The 20,982-nt window shown below is 42.6% G+C and overlaps 1 protein-coding gene across 1 annotated transcript in view; it reads right to left on the bottom strand.

Annotated features, from left to right (window-relative positions):
- Positions 1–20,982, bottom strand: part of LOC109884403 (receptor-type tyrosine-protein phosphatase mu) — a 505,693-nt gene that overhangs the window by 105,306 nt on the left and 379,405 nt on the right. The window contains exons 23-26 of the mRNA XM_031806763.1: positions 18,610–18,864; positions 18,333–18,504; positions 13,483–13,493; positions 13,288–13,324 (exon numbers count right to left, since the gene is read on the bottom strand). Coding sequence (XP_031662623.1) covers positions 13,288–13,324; positions 13,483–13,493; positions 18,333–18,504; positions 18,610–18,864 — 475 coding nt within the window. The remainder of the gene's footprint in view (positions 1–13,287; positions 13,325–13,482; positions 13,494–18,332; positions 18,505–18,609; positions 18,865–20,982) is intronic.

Below are 20,982 nucleotides of genomic sequence, written 5' to 3'. Positions count from 1 at the left end.
AGAGGTTGGACCAAAGCAGTTGTAAAATAGGCTGGAAAGGAACCAGAGGTCAGAGAACAATTGAGGTTTGAGGAGGATACTGCAGTCGAGAAGAGCAGCTCCCGGAAAACCACTTTCAGCTGTCACAGGCTGCCAACACTCAGTTAGAACGGACGGATGGACGCACGCACGCACACACACACAATGTTCTTCTCCTGTGAAGTAGGTGTGACAGCTGTAGTATTCCTCTAGACAGCATGCTATAAAACTCCTGATCAACACTGAGCCTGCCACGCATTAAAATGCACAAGGAGCCAGCGGACAGGCAGTCAGCAGGCAGACACACTCTGGCATTAGGCACAGGAACTCAGTCAATCTGCATTGATTTGTACTTTTCTCTCTCCCTCTCCCTGTTTTGACATGGCAAAGGATCAGAGGGTTTCTGCTCCACCCCCACATAATCTAGACCATCTGATAGGTTCAAAAGGGTTTCTGCTCCACCCCCACATAATCTAGACCATCTGATAGGTTCAAAAGGGTTTCTGCTCCACCCCCATATAATCTAGACCATCTGATAGGTTCAAAAGGGTTTCTGCTCCACCCCCATATAATCTAGACCATCTGATAGGTTCAAAATGGTTTCTGCTCCACCCCCACATAATCTAGACCATCTGATAGGTTCAAAAGGGTTTCTGCTCCACCCCCACATAATCTAGACCATCTGATAGGTTCAAAAGGGTTTCTGCTCCACCCCCATATAATCTAGACCATCTGATAGGTTCAAAAGGGTTTCTGCTCCACCCCCATATAATCTAGACCATCTGATAGGTTCAAAATGGTTTCTGCTCCACCCCCACATAATCTAGACCATCTGATAGGTTCAAAAGGGTTTCTGCTCCACCCCCACATAATCTAGACCATCTGATAGGTTCAAAAGGGTTTCTGCTCCACCCTCATATAATCTAGACCATCTGATAGGTTCAAAAGGGTTTCTGCTCCACCCCCACATAATCTAGACCATCTGATAGGTTCAAAAGGGTTTCTGCTCCACCCTCATATAATCTAGACCATCTGATAGGTTCAAAAGGGTTTCTGCTCCACCCCCATATAATCTAGACCATCTGATAGGTTCAAAAGGGTTTCTGCTCCACCCCCATATAATCTAATCTATACATATATACAGTGCCTTCAGAAAGAATTCATACACCTTGATTTATTCCACGTTTGTTGTTACAACCTGAGTTAAAGTGAAACAGGTTTTTAGATTTTTTTTGTTGCAAATACTGAAATATCTAATTTACATAAGTATTCACTCCCCTGCGTCTATGTTAGACGGCAGCGATTACAGCTGTGAGTCTTTCTGGGTAAGTTTCTAAGAGCTTTGACACCTGGATTGTCCAACATTTGCACATTATTCTTGAAAAAATGTATCAAGCTTTGCATTGTTGGTTGTTGATCATTGCTAGACAGCCATTTTCAAGTCTTGCCATATATTTTCAAGTCAATTTAAGTCAGAACTGTATGTAGGCCATTCAGGAACATTCAATGTTGTCTTGGTAAGTAACTCCAGTGTATATTTGGCCTTGTGTTCTAGGTTATTGTCCTGCTGAAAGGAGATTTTGTCTCTGAGTGTCTGTTGGAAAGCAGACTGAACTGTACAAGGTTTTCCTCTAGGATTGTACCTGTGCTTAGCTCTATTCCATGTATTTTTATCCTAAAAAAACTCCCTAGTCCTTGCCAATGACAAACATACCTATAAAATGATGCTGCCACCACCATGCTTGAACATATGAAGAGTGGTACTCAGTGATGTGATGTGTTGGATTTGCCACAAACATAACACTTTGTATTCAGGACAAAAACTTTATTTCTTTGCCACATTTTTTGCAGTTTTTATTTTTTTAATTTGTTTATTTATTGAATATTCGAAACATACAATATACTTGCAGTGAAGCCACTCAACAACTACATCATACCAGTCATCCAACAGACTCCCATTCAGAGCGACACACAGAAGCATCCAGGGTCAATGCTCAAGGGCACCTTGACAGATCTCCCACGAAGCAAAAAAAAAGTGAACCCGAACGAACCCTCCAAGATCCCCCCACAGTTCCCCAATAGCTGTCCCTCAAATATTAGAGACCACTCCCCACAATTCCCCCAAGAATAAAAATACAATGAATTCAATTCCCCACCCCCAAGAACCCCCCGATGCACCAACAACCAAGAGAATGAACCCCCACCCCCAAGAACCCCCCGATGCACCAACAACCAAGAGAATGAACCCCCACCCCCAAGAACCCCCCGATGCACCAACAACCAAGAGAATGAACCCCCACCCCCAAGAACCCCCCGATGCACCAACATCCAAGAGAATGAACCCCACCCCCAAGAACCCCCCGATGCACCAACAACCAAGAGAATGAACCCCCATCCCTAAGAACCCCCCAATGCACCAACAACCAAGAGAATGAACCCCACCCCCAAGAACCCCCCAACAAAAAATTGGGCGTGCAAAATTATTCAGCCCCCTTAAGTTAATACTTTATAGCGCCACCTTTTGCTGCGATTACAGCTGTAAGTCGCTTGGGGTATGTCTCTATCAGTTTTGCACATCGAGAGACTGACATTTTTTCCCATTCCTCCTTGCAAAACAGCTCGAGCTCAGTGAGGTTGGATGGAGAGCATTTGTGAACAGCAGTTTTCAGTTCTTTCCACAGATTCTCGATTGGATTCAGGTCTGGACTTTGACTTGGCCATTCTAACACCTGGATATGTTTATTTTTGAACCATTCCATTGTAGATTTTGCTTTATGTTTTGGATCATTGTCTTGTTGGAAGACAAATCTCCGTCCCAGTCTCAGGTCTTTTGCAGACTCCATCAGGTTTTCTTCCAGACTGGTCCTGTATTTGGCTCCATCCATCTTCCCATCAATTTTAACCATCTTCCCTGTCCCTGCTGAAGAAAAGCTGTCCCAAACCATGATGCTGCCACCACCATGTTTGACAGTGGGGATGGTGTGTTCAGGGTGATGAGCTGTGTTGCTTTTATGCCAAACATAACGTTTTGCATTGTTGCCAAAAAGTTCAATTTTGGTTTCATCTGACCAGAGCACCTTCTTCCACATGTTTGGTGTGTCTCCCAGGTGGCTTGTGGCAAACTTTAAATGACACTTTTTATGGATATCTTTAAGAAATGGCTTTCTTCTTGCCACTCTTCCATAAAGGCCAGATTTGTGCAATATATGTCTGATTGTTGTCCTATGGACAGAGTCTCCCACCTCAGCTGTAGATCTCTGCAGTTCATCCAGAGTGATCATGGGCCTCTTGGCTGCATCTCTGATCAGTCTTCTCCTTGTATGAGCTGAAAGTTTAGAGGGACGGCCAGGTCTTGGTAGATTTGCAGTGGTCTGATACGCCTTCCATTTCAATATTATCGCTTGCACAGTGCTCCTTGGGATGTTTAAAGCTTGGGAAATCTTTTTGTATCCAAATCCGGCTTTAAACTTCTTCACAACAGTATCTCGGACCTGCCTGGTGTGTTCCTTCATGATGCTCTCTGCGCTTTTAACGGACCTCTGAGACTATCACAGTGCAGGTGCATTTATACGGAGACTTGATTACACACAGGTGGATTGTATTTATCATCATTAGTCATTTAGGTCAACATTGGATCATTCAGAGATCCTCACTGAACTTCTGGAGAGAGTTTGCTGCACTGAAAGTAAAGGGGCTGAATAATTTTGCACGCCCAATTCTTCAGTTTTTGATTTGTTAAAAAAGTTTGAAATATCCAATAAATGTCGTTCCACTTCATGATTGTGTCCCACTTGTTTTTGATTCTTCACAAAAAAATACAGTTTTATATCTTTATGTTTGAAGCCTGAAATGTGGCAAAAGGTCGCAAAGTTCAAGGGGGCTGAATACTTTCGCAAGGCACTGTATGTGTGTGTTCTTGTATGTGTTTATTTGAATGAGAGTGTGTATATATGCATGTGTACAAACACCTGCACGGCATCAGCCTCAGGCAAATCGACATTAGTTGTAAAAACAGCCACTTAGTGTCATTCAGATTTTATTTTTATTATGTTCTATTTGGACTCTTTTTCTTAAATTTTTTAAAATGTGTTTTACTTTCATCTTTGACCATCATTCTCTCTCAAACAGCAACTCTACTCCCACTTGTCTCCAATTCCACAGACCAACTCTCAGCTTCCCTCAGCCCATCCCAGTGATCTCTGCTGGCCACCCACTTTGGGTTTCTAAGCAGAACATATCTTTCAACTTCGACCAATCTGATTCCACGCTTCAAGACTGATTCGATCACGTGGATTGGGATATGTTCCGCATTAATTCCAACAACAATATTGACAAATACGCTGATTCGGTGAGCGAGTTTATTAAAAAGTGCATCTGCGACGTTATGCCCACAGCAACAATTAAAACATTCCCAAACCATAAACCGTGGATTGATGGCAGCATTCGCGCGAAACTGAAAGCGCTTTTAACCAGGGCTAGGTGACCGGAAACATGACCGAATACAAACAGTGTAGCTATTCCCTCCACAAGGCAATCAAACAAGCTAAGTGTCAGTATAGAGACAAAGTAGAGTTGCAATTCAACGGCTCAGACACAAGAGGCATGTGGCAGGGTCTACAGTCAATCACAGATTACAAAAATAAAACCAGCCCCGTCGCAGACCAGGATGTTTTGCTCCCAGACAGACTAAATAACTTTTTGCTCACTTTGAGGACAATACATTGCCACTGACACGGCCCGCTACCAGTGAGTAAAACATTTAAACGTGTTAACCCTCGCAAGGCTGCAGGCCCAGACGGCATACCCAGCCGCATACTCAGAGCATGCGCAGACCAGCTGGCTGGTGTGTTTACGGACATATTCAATCAATCCTCATCCCAGTCTGCTGTTCCCACATGCTTCAAAAGGGTCACCATTGTTCCTGTTCCCTGTGCAACAGGGTATTGGACTTCCTGACGGGCCGCCCCCAGGTGGTGAGGGTAGGTAACAACATCTCCACCCCGCTGATCCTCAACACTGGACCCCCACAACGGTGCTTTCTGAGCCCTCTCCTGTACTCCCTGTTCACCCACGACTGCGTGGCCATGCAACCCTCCAACTCAATCATCAAGTTTGAGGACGATACTACAGTGGTAGGCTTGATTACCAACAACGACGAGACGGCCTACAGGGAGGAGGTGAGGGCCCTCGGAGTGTGGTGTCAGTAAAATAACCTCACACTCAACGTCAACAAAACAAAGGAGATGATTGTGGACTTCAGGGAACAGCAGAGGGAGCACCCCACCTATCCACATCCACATCGACGGGACAGTAGTGGAGAGGGTAGTAAGTTTTAAGTTCCTCGGCGTACACATCACGGACAAACTGAATTGGTCCACCCATACAGACAGCGTGGTGAAAAAGGCGTGGCAGCACCTCTTCAACCTCAGGAGGCTGAAGAAATTCGGCTTGTCACCAAAAGCACTGCATCTTGCCATCTCTATGTAATACATGTATCACTAGCCACTTTAAACTATGCCACTTTATGTTTATATACCCTACAGCTCATATGTATATACTGTACTCTATACCATCTACTGCATCTTGCCTATGCCGTTCTGTACCATCACTCATTCATTTATCTTTATGTACATATTCTTTATCCCTTTACACTTGTGTGTATAAGGTAGTAGTTGTGAATTGTTAGGTTAGATTACTCGTTGGTTATTACTGCATTGTCGGAACTAGAAGCACAAGGATTTCGCTACACACGCATTAACATCTGCTAACCATATGTATGTGACAAATAACATTGGATTTGATTTGAACTATGCTGTGATGTTTAATGTACAATTTCAATCTATCTAATCAAATTGAATCCACAGATTGTGAGTTGAAGATAAATACTTTTACTAAAAGTATTAGTAGTTTAGTAATTGACTGACCCGGTCTCTCCAGACCTCCCAACAATACTATTTCTAGGGTCAATTTTAGTTCAATGCTATGCATTCTTAGCCATTCCTGAACCTGAGACCAGAAACAGGCTACCTGAGGGCAATACCAAAATAAGCTGCCCACTGCACTGAGGCTAGGCGACACGGTCACCACCGATAAATCCATGATATTTGAACATTTCAATAAGCATTTCTCTACAATTTCTGGCTACTCCAAACCCGGCCAACAGCTCTGCCCCCCCCCCCTCTGCAGCTACCCGCCCCAGCTTCTCCTTCACCCAAATCCAGACAGCAGATGTTCTGAAAGAGCTGCAAAACCTAGACTCGTACAAATCAGCTGGGCTAGACAATCTGGACCCTCTCTTTCTAAAACTATCCTCTGCCATTGTTGCAACCCCTATTAAAAGCCTGTTCAAACTCTCTTTCGTATCAACGATTTTCTAGCCCAGCTGATAAATTTGTATAAATGTTTTAGAAGAAGTGTGGATCATCCTGATTTGGATCATATGGGTCAATGACTAAATCTCTTTTTTTGTTGTCCACTTTCATATTTAAAAGGATCCACCTTCCTTGCGAAACATTCCTGGCTATTTGCACATTCAGATCAAAATGTTTTGTTAATTAATATCATCACACCGTTTGAGTTCCTTTTAGACAGAATCCATGTTGGAATCGTGTATTTTTTACCTTGGTTGTGAGTGTCTTGTTTTCTCTTTGAAGCGTGAGAATGTCACTCTGGCTGATGTTCTACCTCCTCACACAACTTTTCCAGTGTTGCATGGATTCCAGCCAGAGCACTAGCCTCTACTTCAACGGTAAGTAAATCGTCCGTGTCTGTAGATTAATCTGTTTTTCTTTTTTTTGTCGGGTTAAAGTTATTCTGTGTTCGATCTTTCCATGAAGGAGTATGTTGTTCTTCCATAAGGTACAGCTGTTGGTACTCGTTGATTTCCCTCAGGATCTCCTTAGTATCCAGATTGTCTCTTTACTCAGTTGTTTTAGGAAAAAGAGTCTTTCCCACGACGACAACAGGTGTCTGTAGTACAGCCAGCTAGTACTCGCGGAATCCATGCAAAAAAAAGGAACACAAACCTGCAGTCCGTAAAGGCTAACCGCGTTGTCCTTAGCAACGTGTTCTGCAGTTTTACTTTAGTGCCTTATTGCATGTTTTGGAATATCTTTAATCTGTACAGTTCCTTCTTTTCACTCTGTCATTTAGGTTAGTATTGTGGAGTAACTACAATCAAATCAAATCAAATCAAATTTATGTTATATAGCCCTTCATACATCAGCTGATATCTTAAAGTGCTGTACAGAAACCCAGCCTAAAACCCCAAACAGCAAGCAATGCAGGTGTAGAAGCACGGTGGCTAGGAAAAACTCCCTAGAAAGGCCAAAACCTAGGAAGAAACCTAGAGAGGAACCAGGCTATGTGGGGTGGCCAGTCCTCTTCTGGCTGTGCCGGGTGGAGATTATAACAGAACATGGCCAAGATGTTCAATGTTGTTGATCCATCCTCAGTTTTCTCCTATCACAGCCATTAAACTCTGTAACTGTTATAAAGTCCCCATTGGCCTCATTGTGAAAACCCTGAGCGGGTTCCTTCCTCTCTGGCAACTGAGTTAGGAAGGACGCCTGTATCTTTGTAGTGACTGGGTGTATTGATACACCATCCAAAGTAAATAATAACTTTACCAGGCTTGGAAATCCTCCCTGGTCTTTGTGGATGAATCTGTGTTTGAAATTCACTGCTTGAACGTATTTAGACTTGCCATAACAAAGAGGTTGAATACTTATTGACACAAGACATTTCAGCTTTTCATTTGTATTAATCTGTAAAACTTTCTAAAAACATAATTCCACTTTGACATTATGGGGTTATTGTGATGTCATTATGGGGTATTGTGATGTCATTATGGGATTATTGTGATGTCATTATGGGATTCTTGTGATGTCATTATGGGGTATTGTGATGTCATTATGGGATTATTGTGATGTCATTATGGGATTCTTGTGATGTCATTATGGGGTATTGTGATGTCATTATGGGATTATTGTGATGTCATTATGGGATTCTTGTGATGTCATTATGGGGTATTGTGATGTCATTATGGGGTTTTTGTGATGTCATTATGGGGTATTGTGATGTCATTATGGGGTATTGTGATGTCATTATGGGGTTATTGTGATGTCATTATGGGGTATTGTGATGTCATTATGGGGTTTTTGTGATGTCATTATGGGGTATTGTGATGTCATTATGGGGTTTTTGTGATGTCATTATGGGGTATTGTGATGTCATTATGGGGTTTTTGTGATGTCATTATGGGGTATTGTGATGTCATTATGGGGTTATTGTGATGTCATTATGGGTTATTGTGATGTCATTATGGGGTTATTGTGATGTCATTATGGGGTATTGTGATGTCATTATGGGGTATTGTGATGTCATTATGGGGTATTGTGATGTCATTATGGGGTATTGTGATGTCATTATGGGGTTATTGTGATGTCATTATGGGGTATTGTGATGTCATTATGGGGTTATTGTGATGACATTATGGGGTTATTGTGATGTCATTATGGGGTTATTGTGATGACATTATGGGGTTATTGTGATGACATTATGGGGTTATTGTGATGACATTATGGGGTTATTGTGATGTCATTATGGGGTATTGTGATGTCATTATGGGGTATTGTGATGTCATTATGGGGTATTGTGATGTCATTATGGGGTATTGTGATGTCATTATGGGGTTATTGTGATGTCATTATGGGGTATTGTGATGTCATTATGGGGTTATTGTGATGACATTATGGGGTTATTGTGATGTCATTATGGGGTTATTGTGATGACATTATGGGGTTATTGTGATGACATTATGGGGTTATTGTGATGACATTATGGGGTTATTGTGATGACATTATGGGGTTGGGTTATTGTGATGACATTATGGGGTTATTGTGATGACATTATGGGGTTATTGTGATGTCATTATGGGGTTATTGTGATGACATTATGGGGTGATGTCATTATGGGGTTATTGTGATGTCATTATGGGGTATTGTGATGTCATTATGGGGTTATTGTGATGTCATTATGGGGTATTGTGATGTCATTATGGGGTTTTTGTGATGTCATTATGGGGTATTGTGATGTCATTATGGGGTATTGTGATGTCATTATGGGGTATTGTGATGTCATTATGGGGTATTGTGATGTCATTATGGGGTATTGTGATGACATTATGGGGTTATTGTGATGTCATTATGGGGTATTGTGATGTCATTATGGGGTTATTGTGATGTCATTATGGGGTATTGTGATGTCATTATGGGGTATTGTGATGTCATTATGGGATTATTGTGATGTCATTATGGGATTATTGTGATGTCATTATGGGGTATTGTGATGTCATTATGGGATTATTGTGATGTCATTATGGGGGTATTGTGATGTCATTATGGGGTATTGTGATGTCATTATGGGGTATTGTGATGTCATTATGGGGTATTGTGATGTCATTATGGGGTATTGTGATGTCATTATGGGGTTATTGTGATGTCATTATGGGGTATTGTGATGTCATTATGGGGTATTGTGATGTCATTATGGGGTATTGTGATGTCATTATGGGGTATTGTGATGTCATTATGGGGTTATTGTGATGTCATTATGGGGTATTGTGATGTCATTATGGGGTATTGTGATGTCATTATGGGGTTATTGTGATGTTATTATGGGGTATTGTGATGTCATTATGGGGTATTGTGATGTCATTATGGGGTATTGTGATGTCATTATGGGGTATTGTGATGTCATTATGGGGTTATTGTGATGTTATTATGGGGTATTGTGATGTCATTATGGGGTATTGTGATGTCATTATGGGGTATTGTGATGTCATTATGGGGTTATTGTGATGTTATTGTGATGTCATTATGGGGTATTGTGATGTCATTATGGGGTTATTGTGATGTTATTGTGATGTCATTATGGGGTTATTGTGATGTTATTGTGATGTCATTATGGGGTATTGTGATGTCATTATGGGGTATTGTGATGTCATTATGGGGTATTGTGATGTCATTATGGGGTTATTGTGATGTTATTGTGATGTCATTATGGGGTATTGTGATGTCATTATGGGGTTATTGTGATGTTATTGTGATGTCATTATGGGGTATTGTGATGTCATTATGGGGTTATTGTGATGTCATTATGGGGTATTGTGATGTCATTATGGGGTATTGTGATGTCATTATGGGGTATTGTGATGTCATTATGCCAGTGACACAAAATCTACATTTAATATATTTTATGTACACTTTGTAAAACAACAAAATGTGGAAAAAGTCAATGGGTGTGAATACCTTCTGAAACTATACAGGGTGTGAATACTTTCTGAAACTATACAGGGTGTGAATACTTTCTGAAACTATACAGGGTGTGAATACTTTCTGAAACTATACAGGGTGTGAATACTTTCTGAAACTATACAGGGTGTGAATACTTTCTGAAACTATACAGGGTGTGAATACTTTCTGAAACTATACAGGGTGTGAATACTTTCTGAAACTATACAGGGTGTGAATACTTTCTGAAACTATACAGGGTGTGAATACCTTCTGAAACTATACAGGGTGTGAATACTTTCTGAAACTATACAGGGTGTGAATACTTTCTGAAACTATACAGGGTGTGAATACTTTCTGAAACTATACAGGGTGTGAATACTTTCTGAAACTATACAGGGTGTGAATACTTTCTGAAACTATACAGGGTGTGAATACTTTCTGAAACTATACAGGGTGTGAATACTTTCTGAAGGTATACAGGGTGTGAATACTTTCTGAAACTATACAGGGTGTGAATACTTTCTGAAACTATACAGGGTGTGAATACTTTCTGAAGGTATACAGGGTGTGAATACTTTCTGAAACTATACAGGGTGTGAATACTTTCTGAAACTATACAGGGTGTGAATACTTTCTGAAGGTATACAGGGTGTGAATACTTTCTGAAACTATACAGGGTGTGAATACTTTCTGAAACTATACAGGGTGTGAATACCTTCTGAAACTATACAGGGTGTGAATACTTTCTGAAACTATACAGGGTGTGAATACTTTCTGAAACTATACAGGGTGTGAATACTTTCTGAAGGTATACAGGGTGTGAATACTTTCTGAAACTATACAGGGTGTGAATACTTTCTGAAACTATACATGGTGTGAATACTTTCTGAAACTATACAGGGTGTGAATACTTTCTGAAACTATACAGGGTGTGAATACTTTCTGAAACTATACAGGGTGTGAATACCTTCTGAAACTATACAGGGTGTGAATACTTTCTGAAACTATACAGGGTGTGAATACTTTCTGAAACTATACAGGGTGTGAATACTTTCTGAAGGTATACAGTGCCTTCAGAAATTATTCAGACTCCTTGACTTTTTCCACATTTTTTTACGTTACAGCCTTATTGTAAAATCTACAGCCAATACCCCATAATGACAAAGCGAAAAACATTATGATTATTTTTTGAAACATTTCTGCAAATGTATTAAAATAAAAAGCAGAAATCCCTTATTTACATAAGTATTCAGACCCTTTGAGACTCAACATTGTGGGGCAGCATCTTAGCCTAGTGGTTAGAGCGTTGGACTAGTAACCGAAATGTTAATCCACTGTTCCTAGGCATTGAAAATAACAATTTGTTCTTATTTAGTTAAAATTGAAATCCTGTTTCCATTGATCATCATTCAGATGTTTATACATCTTGATTGTAGTTCACCTGTGGTAAATTCAATTGATTGGACATGATTTGGAAAGGCTATATAATGTCCTACAGTTGGCTATGTAATGTCCCACAGTTGTCTATGTAATATCCCACAGTTGACAGTGCATGTCAGAGCAAAAACCAAGCCATGAGGTTCAAGGAATTGTCCGTAGAGCTCTGATACAAGATTGTGTCGTGGTACAGATCTGGGAAAGGGTACCAAAACATTTATGCAACTTTAAAGATGTGTGTTTGTTTAGGTGTGTGTGTGTGTGTTTAGGTGTGTGTTTAGGCGTGTATTTAGGTGTGTGTGTTTGTATAGGTGTGTGTGTGTTTAGGAGTGTGTTTAGGGGCGGCAGGGTAGCCTAGTGGTTAGAGCGTTGGACTAGTAACCGGAAGGTTGTATGTTCAAACCCCCGAACTGACAAGGTACAAATCTGTCGTTCTGCCCCTGAACAAGGCAGTTAACCCACTGTTCCTAGGCCGTCATTGAAAATAAGAATTTGTTCTTAACTGACTTGCCTAGTTAAATAAAGAAAAAATAAAAAAATAAATTAGGTGTGTGTGTAGATGCCTTTTTTAATTGAGACACTGAGGAGGTAGAGAGGCAAAGCTCTAATAAACAGCTAATTATGCAACTCCCTGTTCCACCACAGCAGACAGCTGCATACATTACACACACACACACACACACACACACACACACACACACACACACACACACACACACACACAAAGAGAGAGATTGAGCACGTTGTTGAATCCATTAAGGCCTCATCTCAAAACAACTCTCGTTCATTTTGCTCTAACACTCAAATCCCTCTGCTAGCTGTGCTCTGATGTGTAGGAGTGGAGTGTGTGTGTGTTCTTGAGAGAAAGAGTGTGTGTGTGTGAGCGTGTGTGTGTGTCTTGTTCCTGGGAGGGAGGGGATCTGGACTAGATTCATAACAATTAAAGCATTTGATTTAACCTCTGAGGTCAAAGAGTCTGTTGGACAGATTAACACTGGAAATAAATTATTTAACCTCTGAGGTCAGAGAGTCTGTTGGACAGATTAACACTGGAAATAAATGAGCATGCACAGTGGACAATCCATTCATTTAGAGAGAGAGAAAGCAAGAGAGAGCCCTGAGATAGAGAGAGAGAGAGAGAGAGAGAGAGAGAGAGAGAGAGAGAGGAGAGAGAGAGAGAGAGAGAGAGAGAGAGAGAGAGAGAGAGAGAGAGAGAGAGAGAGAAGTGTTCTGCTAGCCCAGAAAGCAGAGCTGGTGTGTATGTGTGAGCGTGGCTTCATCAGAGCTCCACAGCAGCGTAATATAAACAGACTGAGAGATGTCTGAGCACATCTTCATACGCCCTCATTACAAACAAACATTAAAATCATCCATCCATTCATCCATCCATCCACACAGATAGCCTGAAAGCAACATCTACCCACCCATCCATTCATCCATCTGTCCTTCCACCCAAACACACACACACACGTACACACACACACACTCTCTGATGAAGCACGCAGAACATGTTACTGTTAATGAGTTTTGTTCTTACCCTGGGTAGCGATGTAATGGTTGGGCCTGTGGTAGCCCTGTAAACGAGAGAAAGAGAGAGAGAGAGGGAGAGTATATAAATCAAGCCTAAATCATGTAATCATTGATGAATGTAACATGTTTGTCAGGAAACTGTATGGAGAATAGGCTTTTGTCGGTCAATATCATTATTTGAAGAAAGCAACACTAAGCCTACCGCAGACACATCTTTAAAAAGAGAGAAAGACACACCTCTGTAGATAACAAGAATCCCCAGATATATCTAGCTACTAGCAGGACTGATCTCCACAACAGACCTACCATTCTCAGGGATTACTGTAATCTAACACACCTCCACACCTCTGTAGATAACAAGAATCCCCAGATATATCTAGCTACTAGCAGGACTGATCTCCACAACAGACCTACCATTCTCAGGGATTACTGTAATCTAACACACCTCCACACCTCTGTAGATAACAAGAATCCCCAGATATATCTAGCTACTAGCAGGACTGATGTCCACAACAGACCTGCCATTCTCAGGGATTACTGTAATCTAACCTAGTCCCTCGAATTGTATTTGTCCCTGTCTTCTCTCAGGAGATACAGTTGAAGTCGGAAGTTTACATACAATTTAGGTTTGTTTAGAGTCATTAAAACTCATTTTTCAACCACTCCACAAATGTCTTGTTAACAAACTATAGTTTTGGCAAGTCGGTTAGGACATCTACTTTGTGCATGACACAAGTCAATTGTCCAACAATTGTTTACAGACAGATTATTTCACTTATAATTCACTGTATCACAATTCCAGTGAGTCAGAAGTTTACTACACTAAGTTCACTGTGCCTTTAAACAGCTTGGAAAATTCCAGAACATGATGTCATGGCTTTAGAAGCTTCTGATAGGCTAATTGACATAATTTTAGTCAATTGGAGGTGTACCACCTTCAAACTCAGTGCCTCTTTGCTTGACATCATAGGAAAATCAAAAAAGACCCCAGAAATAGAATTGTAGACCTCCACAAGTCTGGTTCATCATTGGGTGCAATTTCCAAAGACCTGAGTACCACGTTCATCTGTACAAATAATAGTATGTAAGTATAAACACCATGGGACCACACAGCCGTCATACCACTCAGGAAGGAGACGCATTCTGTCTCCCAGAGATGAACGTACTTTGGTGAGAAAATTGCAAATCAATCCCAGAACAGCAGCAAAGGACCTTGTGAAGATGCTGAAGGAAACAGGTTCAAAAGTATCTATATCCATAGTAAAACGAGTCCTATATCGACAGAACCTGAAAGGCCGCTCAGCAAGGAAGAAGCCACTGCTCCAAAACTGCCATAAAAAAAGCCAGACTACGGTTTGAAACTGCACATGGGGACAAAGATCGTACTTTTTTGGAGAAATGTCCTCTGGTCTGATGAAACAAAAATAGAACTGCTTGGCCATAATGACCATTGTTATGTTTGGAGAGAAAAGGGGGAGGCTTGCAAGCCGAAGAATACCATCCTGACTGTGAAGCACGGGGGTGGCAGCATCATGTTGTGGGGTGCTTTGCTGCAGGAGGGTCTGGTGCACTTCACAAAATAGATGGCTTCATGAGAAGGAAAATTATGTGGATATATGGAAGCAACATCTCAAGACATCAGTCAGGAAGTTGAAGCTTGGTCACACATGGGTCTTCCAAATGGACAATGACCCCAAGCATACTTCCAACGTTGTGGCAAAATGGCTTAAGGAAAACAAAGTCAAGGTATTGGAGTGGCCATCACAAAGCCCTGACCTCAAACCTATAGAAAATGTGTGGGCAGGACTGAAAAAGTTTTTGTGAGCAAGGAGGCCTACAAACCTGACTCAGTTACACCAGTTCTGTCAGGAGGAATGGGCCAAATTTCCCCCAACTTATTGTAGGAAGCTTGTGGAAGGCTACCCGAAACGTTTGACTCAAGTTAAACAATTTAAAGGCAATGCTACCAAATACTAATTGAGCATATGTAAACTTCTGATCCACTGGGAATGTGATGAAATAAATAAAAGCTGAAATAAATCATTCTATCTACTATTATTCTGACATTTCACATTCCTAAAATAAAGTGGTGATCCTAACTGAATAAAAACAGCTCTAGATGTCATTTTTTAAAAATATATATATATTTTTTAAAAGCTCCAATGGTCGAACCAGATTCTCAGCGATCTGCTGTCACATGTGAAATAGTTTGAAGCGAAATTGAAGCTGTGGCAAGTCCCACAAGAAAGGGGTAACGCATTTTCCTACTCTTTGAGGACAAGAGCCTGAGATTACGTTGGAAAATGAGGGTGAGTGTGGAAAGCTTGCCAAGTTATCTTGCGAGAGGTTTAAAAGGATGTGAAAAGTAAACACATGAAGTTGATCATATTTTCAACCCCGTTTAACGTCGAACTAGCGGATGACATCGAGCTGCAAAGTCAGGCACAACAACCTCCCTCTCCTTGAATTCTACAAAAATGTACGCTAGCCCCGAGCAATTTCCTGTTCTGAGGAGACGTACTTAAATGTGCATCTGTGAGCAGTTATTTTCCAAAATGACTCTCGATTCTGCTCAATTCTCAAGTGACTCAATTCTCAAATTACTCTCGATTCCGCTCAATTCTCAAGTGACTCGATTCTCAAATGTCTCTCGATTCCGCTCAATTCTCAAGTGACTCAATTCCCAAATGACTCTTGCAAAAAACTTGATTCTGCTCAAGACTGACCGGAACCTGTTAAAACCTGGAAAACCAGCTGCGAGTAGCGTCATCTTTACAGCCAGCTGACATCGAACGCCTCGTCAAAGATAAGCAGTTTCAGCCATCGCATTAGAGGCGAGGTTGATCAAGAACCCATAATAACAACATTATTTACTAATATTTATTGAAATAGATAGGAGGACTTGCACTTTCCTAAATACTCAAGGACATGAGAAACATCATAAAAGTCCTTTTTAAACTGTAAAACCAATGTCAGCGATTTAAAGTCACATTAAAACATGAATAATGCAGAAAATGGCACATTTTAATGATATGGCCCCCAAATTAATTTATAAATATTCAAATGGCCCTTGATGGCAAAAAAGTTCCCTACCCCTGACTTAAAGGTTATTCTCTACTCCACTCAGCCCTTCTTCTCTCTCTCTCTCTCTCTCTCTCTCTTTCCATCTTCTCTCTCTCTATCTCTTCAGCTCGGGCCAGTAGTGATTGTCTTCCCTCTCTTATCTTGGTCAAAATCAATTGAAATCAGTCTGTGAATAATGCCCATCAGTCTGCGATTAACGCTTGTCAGTCTGCGATTAACGCTTGTCAGTCTGCGATTAACGCTTGTCAGTCTGCGATTAACGGTTGTCAGTCTGCGATTAACACTGGTCAGTCTGCGATTAACACTGGTCAGTCTGCAATTAACACTGGTCAGTCTGCAATTAACACTGGTCAGTCTGCGATTAACGCTTGTCAGTCTGCGATTAACACTGGTCAGTCTGCGATTAACACTGGTCAGTCTGCGATTAACACCCGTCAGTCTGCGATTAACGCTTGTCAGTCTGCGATTAACGCTTGTCAGTCTGCGATTAACGCTTGTCAGTCTGCGATTAACACCTGTCAGTCTGCGATTAATGACCATCAGTCTGCGATTAACACTTGTCAGTCTGTGATTAATGCCCATCAGTCTGCGATTAACGCCCGTCAGTCTGCGATTAACACTTGTCAGTCTGCGATTAACACTTGTCAGTCTGCGATTAATGCCCATCAGTCTGCGATTGACGCCCGTCAGTCTGCGATTAACTCCCGTCAGTCTGCGATTAACACTTGTCAGTCTGCGATTAACACTTGTCAGTCTGCGATTAACACTTGTCAGTCTGCGATTAATGCCCATCAGTCTGCGATTAACGCCCGTCAGTCTGCGATTAACTCCCGTCAGTCTGCGATTAACACTTGTCAGTCTGCGATTAACACTGGCCAGTCTGCGATTAACACCCATCAGTCTGTGATTAACACTGGTCAGTCTGCGATTAATGCCCATCAGTCTGTGATTAACACTGGTCGGTCTGTGATTAACACTTGTCAGTCTGCGATTAACACTGGTCAGTCTGCGATTAACACTGGTCAGTCTGCGATTAACGGCCATCAGTCTGCGATTAACACTCGTCAGTCTGTGATTAATACTTGTCAGTCTGCGATTAATGCCCATCAGTCTGCGATTAACACTGGTCAGTCTGCAATTAACACTTGTCAGTCTGCGATTAACGCCCATCAGTCTGCGATTAACACTGGTCAGTCTGCGATTAACACTGGTCAGTCTGCGATTAACACTGGTCAGTCTGCAATTAACACTTGTCAGTCTGCGATTAACGCCCATCAGTCTGCGATTAACACTGGTCAGTCTGCGATTAACACTGGTCAGTCTGCGATTAACACTTGTCAGTCTGCGATTAACACTTGTCAGTCTGCAATTAACACTGGTCAGTCTACGATTAACAGTAGTGGATTAGAGAGAGGATGTGTGTGTGAGTGTGTGTGTGAGTGTTTGTGTGAGTGCGTGAGTATGTGAGTGTGCGTGTGTGTGTGTGTGTGTGTGTGCGTGTGTGCGAGCGATAGTGTGTTAGCAGGGGAGCCTGACAATCAACTGAGTTCTACTACAGAAAAAACTACTTGTCTCCTGTGAGGCAAAACTGTGTGTTAATGATAAAGAACCCAGTATAACAACTGGGGTAACGTGGAAAACAATCATTAATGGAATTTAAGATGGCCCACAATATGGCTGATGTGTATATGTGTGAAGTATTTCTACTTCAACTCTGACTTCTGGCATTGGTAAATAGCCCAAATGTAGAAGGCAGGGCTGAGATTGATGTAGAAGGTAGGGCTGAGACTGATGTAGAAGGCAGGGCTGAGACTGATGTAGAAGGCAGGGCTGAGGCAGGGCTGAGACTGATGTAGAAGGTAGGGCTGAGATTGATGTAGAAGGTAGGGCTGAGATTGATGTAGAAGGCAGGGCTGAGACTGATGTAGAAGGCAGGGCTGAGACTGAAGTAGAAGGCAGGGCTGAGACTGATGTAGAAGGCAGGGTTGAGACTGATGTAGGAGGCAGGGTTGAGACTGATGTAGAAGGCAGGGTTGAGACTGATGTAGAAGGCAGGGTTGAGACTGATGTAGAAGGCAGGGCTGAGATTGATGTAGAAGGCAGGGTTGAGACTGATGTAGAAGGCAGGGTTGAGATTGATCTAGAAGGCAGGGCTGAGACTGATATAGAAGGCAGGGCTGAGACTGATGGAGAAGGCAGGGCTGAGACTGATATAGAAGGCAGGGCTGAGACTGATATAGAAGGCAGGGCTGAGACTGATGTAGAAGGTAGGGCTGAGACTGATGTAGAAGGCAGGGTTGAGACTGATATAGAAGGCAGGGCTGAGACTGATGTAGAAGGCAGGGTTGAGACTGATGTAGGAGGCAGGGTTGAGACTGATGTAGAAGGCAGGGTTGAGACTGATGTAGAAGGCAGGGTTGAGACTGATGTAGAAGGCAGGGCTGAGATTGATGTAGAAGGCAGGGTTGAGACTGATGTAGAAGGCAGGGTTGAGATTGATCTAGAAGGCAGGGCTGAGACTGATATAGAAGGCAGGGCTGAGACTGATGGAGAAGGCAGGGCTGAGACTGATATAGAAGGCAGGGCTGAGACTGATATAGAAGGCAGGGCTGAGACTGATGTAGAAGGTAGGGCTGAGACTGATGTAGAAGGCAGGGTTGAGACTGATATAGAAGGCAGGGCTGAGACTGATGTAGAAGGCAGGGCTGAGACTGATGTAGAAGGTAGGGCTGAGACTGATGTAGAAGGCAGGGTTGAGACTGATGTAGAAGGTAGGGCTGAGACTGATATAGAAGGCAGGGTTGAGACTGATGTAGAAGGCAGGGCTGAGATTGATCTAGAAGATAGGGCTGAGCCTCCCATTGCAACCTACTGTACTGTCATTCCTTAAAATGACATAATCACACCTTCCTGGGTGCTAATCAAAGGCATAGATTGATCTAGAAGGCAGGACTAAAACAGAAGTAGAAGGCAGGGCTGATGCTGATGTAGAAGGCAGGGCTGAGACTGATGTAGAAGGCAGGGTTGAGATTGATCTAGAAGGCAGGGCTGAGACTGATGTAGAAGGTAGGGTTGAGGCAGGGCTGAGATTGATGTAGAAGGCAGGGCTGAGACTGATGTAGAAGGTAGGGTTGAGGCAGGGCTGAGATTGATGTAGAAGGCAGGGCTGAGACTGATGTAGAAGGTAGGGCTGAGACTGATGTAGAAGGCAGGGTTGAGACTGATATAGAAGGCAGGGCTGAGACTGATGTAGAAGGCAGGGCTGAGACTGATATAGAAGGCAGGGTTGAGACTGATGTAGAAGGCAGGGCTGAGATTGATCTAGAAGATAGGGCTGAGCCTCCCATTGCAACCTACTGTACTGTCATTCCTTAAAATGACATAATCACACCTTCCTGGGTGCTAATCAAAGGCATAGATTGATCTAGAAGGCAGGACTAAAACAGAAGTAGAAGGCAGGGCTGATGCTGATGTAGAAGGCAGGGCTGAGACTGATGTAGAAGGCAGGGTTGAGATTGATCTAGAAGGCAGGGCTGAGACTGATGTAGAAGGTAGGGTTGAGGCAGGGCTGAGATTGATGTAGAAGGCAGGGCTGAGACTGATGTAGAAGGTAGGGTTGAGGCAGGGCTGAGATTGATGTAGAAGGCAGGGCTGAGACTGATGTAGAAGGTAGGGCTGAGACTGATGTAGAAGGCAGGGTTGAGACTGATATAGAAGGCAGGGCTGAGACTGATGTAGAAGGCAGGGCTGAGACTGATATAGAAGGCAGGGTTGAGACTGATGTAGAAGGCAGGGCTGAGATTGATCTAGAAGATAGGGCTGAGCCTCCCATTGCAACCTACTGTACTGTCATTCCTTAAAATGACATAATCACACCTTCCTGGGTGCTAATCAAAGGCATAGATTGATCTAGAAGGCAGGACTAAAACAGAAGTAGAAGGCAGGGCTGATGCTGATGTAGAAGGCAGGGCTGAGACTGATGTAGAAGGCAGGGTTGAGATTGATCTAGAAGGCAGGGCTGAGACTGATGTAGAAGGTAGGGTTGAGGCAGGGCTGAGATTGATGTAGAAGGCAGGGCTGAGACTGATGTAGAAGGTAGGGTTGAGGCAGGGCTGAGATTGATGTAGAAGGCAGGGCTGAGACTGATGTAGAAGGCAGGGCTGAGACTGATGTAGAAGGTAGGGCTGAGACTGATGTAGAAGGCAGGGCTGAGACTGATGTAGAACGCAGGGTTGAGGCAGGGCTGAGACTGATCTAGAAGGCAGGGCTGAGACTGATGTAGAAGGCATGGCTGAGACTGATGTAGAAGGCAGGGCTGAGATTGATCTAGAAGGCAGGGCTGAGACTGATGTAGAAGGTAGGGCTGAGATTGATGTAGAAGGCAGGGCTGAGACTGATGTAGAAAGCAGGCCTGAGACTGATGTAGAAGGCAGGGCTGAGACTGATATAGAAAGTAGGGCTGAGCCTGATGTAGAAGGTAGGGCTGAGACTGATGTAGAAGGCAGGGTTGAGGCAGGGCTGAGACTGATGTAGAAGGTAGTGCTGAGATTGATGTAGAAGGCAGGGCTGAGACTGATGTAGAAGGCAGGGTTGAGGCAGGGCTGAGACTGAAGTAGAA

This window comes from Oncorhynchus kisutch, linkage group LG27 (genome assembly GCF_002021735.2).
Source record: "Oncorhynchus kisutch isolate 150728-3 linkage group LG27, Okis_V2, whole genome shotgun sequence".
Taxonomy (NCBI): domain Eukaryota; kingdom Metazoa; phylum Chordata; class Actinopteri; order Salmoniformes; family Salmonidae; genus Oncorhynchus; species Oncorhynchus kisutch.
This window is presented reverse-complemented; position numbering and strand designations above follow the sequence as displayed.